General features: G+C 40.4%; 1 protein-coding gene across 1 annotated transcript; it reads left to right on the forward strand.

Annotated features, from left to right (window-relative positions):
• Positions 1–427: 427 nt before the first annotated feature.
• LOC127751059 (uncharacterized) lies at positions 428–2,522 on the forward strand. Its single transcript, XM_052274015.1, has 5 exons — positions 428–1,707; positions 1,811–1,879; positions 1,969–2,103; positions 2,186–2,260; positions 2,347–2,522. The coding sequence occupies exons 2-5, from the start codon at positions 1,829–1,831 to the stop codon at positions 2,461–2,463; spliced, it is 378 nt and encodes a 125-aa protein (XP_052129975.1). The 5' UTR covers positions 428–1,707; positions 1,811–1,828; the 3' UTR covers positions 2,464–2,522.
• The last annotated feature ends 436 nt before the right edge of the window (positions 2,523–2,958 follow it).

Genomic DNA, 2,958 nt, shown 5'->3' on the forward strand with positions numbered 1-2,958 from the left:
CCACGGGTGAACGACATATCCCCCCATGCATTTCTGGTTGGATGGATTCAGAAGAATTGGAAGAATTGCGGTCAAAGGGTCCTCAAACTGAGAAGTCTTAACTAGGACGCCTTAGAAAACCTCTTCGCATGCGTCTGGCAGTGTGTGGGCTCTGGGTCTGATCTCACCTGCCCCCAATTTACTGCTGCTCTGAAAACAAGTATCATTACCCGTTTCTCAGGCACTGTCAAAGACAAAAATTGCACTGATGATGGGTCCTACCTCCTCACTGATTGAAAGAGCTTGTTAGTTGAAAGATGTGATGCAGCCACCTCAACAAACCCACTAAGTCTCATCGAGGTGCCCTCCCACCAGAAATAGAAATTAATTTGCAATGTAAGAATCTGATAAAAATTGCAAGACAGGATCCAAGTTTCATCTGTGCTGTTTTTGCAACAGATGTCATGCCTGCAGGTTGTCAAAATTGCTGTCAGCATTTGACATCGACCTCTGATGCAACTCATTCTGCTTCTGCCCAAGTTCAATATGAACCATCCGAACAGCTTATGAATGCCTTCAGCAACTGCCAGTCTTCAGTCAATAACGAATGGAATAAACTATGCTACTCCACCCAAGTTTTTCGCGAGGTTACAAAAGTGTGTTCCAAAGAGTGTGACTGGAGCTGGTTAAGTTGTAGTGAGCATGCCATGGCTGTTACTCAGTCTCTGCAGCTCAAATTTACTTCTACTGTTATTGCAAGAAAATGTCGCAAAGTAAATTTGTCAATTAAAGGTAACTCCATAAAGCGAACCGGACAAGCTTTGGCAGGGGCTATCAAAGACATTGATGGACTGTTAGCTGAAGAGAATGAGTTTGAGCTGCACCCTGATGATTTAGAGCTGCTCAATTCTGAGGGCAATGGACATCAGCTCAGAACAGGTGTCTATGATTTGATGTTGTGTGTGGGCCTAGTAAATTTGGATAGGATTGGTTTAGCTGAATTTTCCCCTCTCCATCAGGGTACTTCTGTTAGTTATATGTTAGTTATATTAGTTAAAAGTTATTTCACCTCTTACATTTTTCATTTCAGAGCATCAAAAACATTTCCCTCTGTTTACAACACCGTCCTTCACTGTGAAAAATATCCTCATAAATTTACAAAAATTTTGTAAACACGAATTATAATTTAAGTTGTAAATTTACGACAGCATATGTTTTACTCGCCAAGGGATTTGAAGTCGATAATTACTGCATGTTTTTTTACGATTACAAATTGTAATTTTACAACTTGTGTCAAGAAACATTTTCCTGTAAACCTACCTACTTTTTTTCACAGTGTTGCAGAAGTTGTGGGTGTATCTAGAGAGTTCTTTGTGTGAACATGTGCATGATATCATTATTACTCATTTAGTGTGAGGGATGTTGAGAAGTAGGCCTTTTGTGTTGCATATATTTGGGGATACCTGCGAATGCATCATCATATGGTCCATATCTGTCAAGAAAAATTCCTGAAACGGATAAGTGTCTTTCATAATTCCTACCTTTCTTATCCATTCCATAGCTTCCTTGTTACATTTTTGTGTGCCTTTTCCAATCATTCATTTTCTTCTTCAATTTCATAATAAATGCCATGACTTATATTTTATTCGCGTGTATTTTACAGCCTTGGAGGCAACCCCACAACCACAACCCTCTCTATCTTCAAGGAGTGTGAGAACTCCCATTCTTGTGAGTATTTTTATTTGTAGCAACTATGCAACCAGAATTCATTTCCTTATGTCATCCAATATCTTTGTTTTCCTGTTCTGTTCAAATTTTGTATCAAATTCAGGTCCCAGGCCAATCTGGTATGGTGGGTATTTTCCCAGTGACACCCAGGACTCCAGCTGGACACCGTCCTGTATGTTCACAATTGGTTTCTTATAAAACAAAAATTGTCGTTCTACTGTTTTGTTTCTTTCTACAATTTATAATTTCTCCTCCGTCCAGCTACTCCATGGTCCAGGCTATTACCGCGGTCACTCCGCTTCCACCTTCCCTGCTGCCACCAAGCACTGGGAGGGCCAAGTGATGGCAGCTTGGAGTGGCTCTGTAAGCTCTGTACCAACGACTACTAATGTAGCTGTAAGTAGGATTTCCAGCAAAGCATTGTTCACATCTACTTCATACTTTTATTTGTTTATTTGTTTTCTCCTTTCTTCATCAGCCCAACCAATCTGACTCTATACCGCCTGTACATCCGAACGGCAGTAGTATGGAGGAGCTGGTTGCAAAGAAAATGGTAATTTTAGCTACTCTCAATGTGTCCTTTTTGCCTTTCTCCTATGTAAAACTTTCGTTACTGAGGTCTATTATTCCTCTTTGCAGGTCCATACACGAACTCTCCAGCCGTTACGGTCTTTCCTGAAGGGGAAAATCCCCAGAGAAACAGGAGTGAAAAAGGATGTCCTCGTGGATGCTGTTTACCACCATTTTCAAACATAATTATTTCATGTTATGGTTTTGTACATATTGTAATATTGGGGGAAACACGAGGGGATGCCGAATCAGAAACACTAGTAGGTCAGCTGAGTGGAGAATGGCGACGAGTCAAAGCCCGCGCCTCCTTTTATTGGGTGTCTGGCATAACAACAAGAAGAACAAAGGCGATCGTTAAACAATGGTAGGGTCTGTGTTCAACTGTAGATGTCGCTCAATAGTGATCACTAGTGGCCGTGACTTGTTTATGTTGGGATGTGGTCTGCTGTGACCAGGTTAGGTTATGTAGGGGTAAAACCTCATAATACTACATTATTCCTTCCTTTCATAGCACCCTTCTTTTGAAAGCTCATCAAAATTTATACAATGTCAAGAGCTTCGCCTTTGTTCCCGTTACAGACACTTGAATTGACTTTACATTTTTGTTTTGACTTCAAACAAACAGAATAGATTATTATTTTTAATTTTGTTAACTTAACTTAATCCTGAAAACTTCCACCT

The sequence above is a fragment of the Frankliniella occidentalis genome, unplaced genomic scaffold (assembly GCF_000697945.3).
Source record: "Frankliniella occidentalis isolate FOCC.00 unplaced genomic scaffold, Focc_3.1 Scaffold325, whole genome shotgun sequence".
In the NCBI taxonomy this organism is placed as follows: domain Eukaryota; kingdom Metazoa; phylum Arthropoda; class Insecta; order Thysanoptera; family Thripidae; genus Frankliniella; species Frankliniella occidentalis.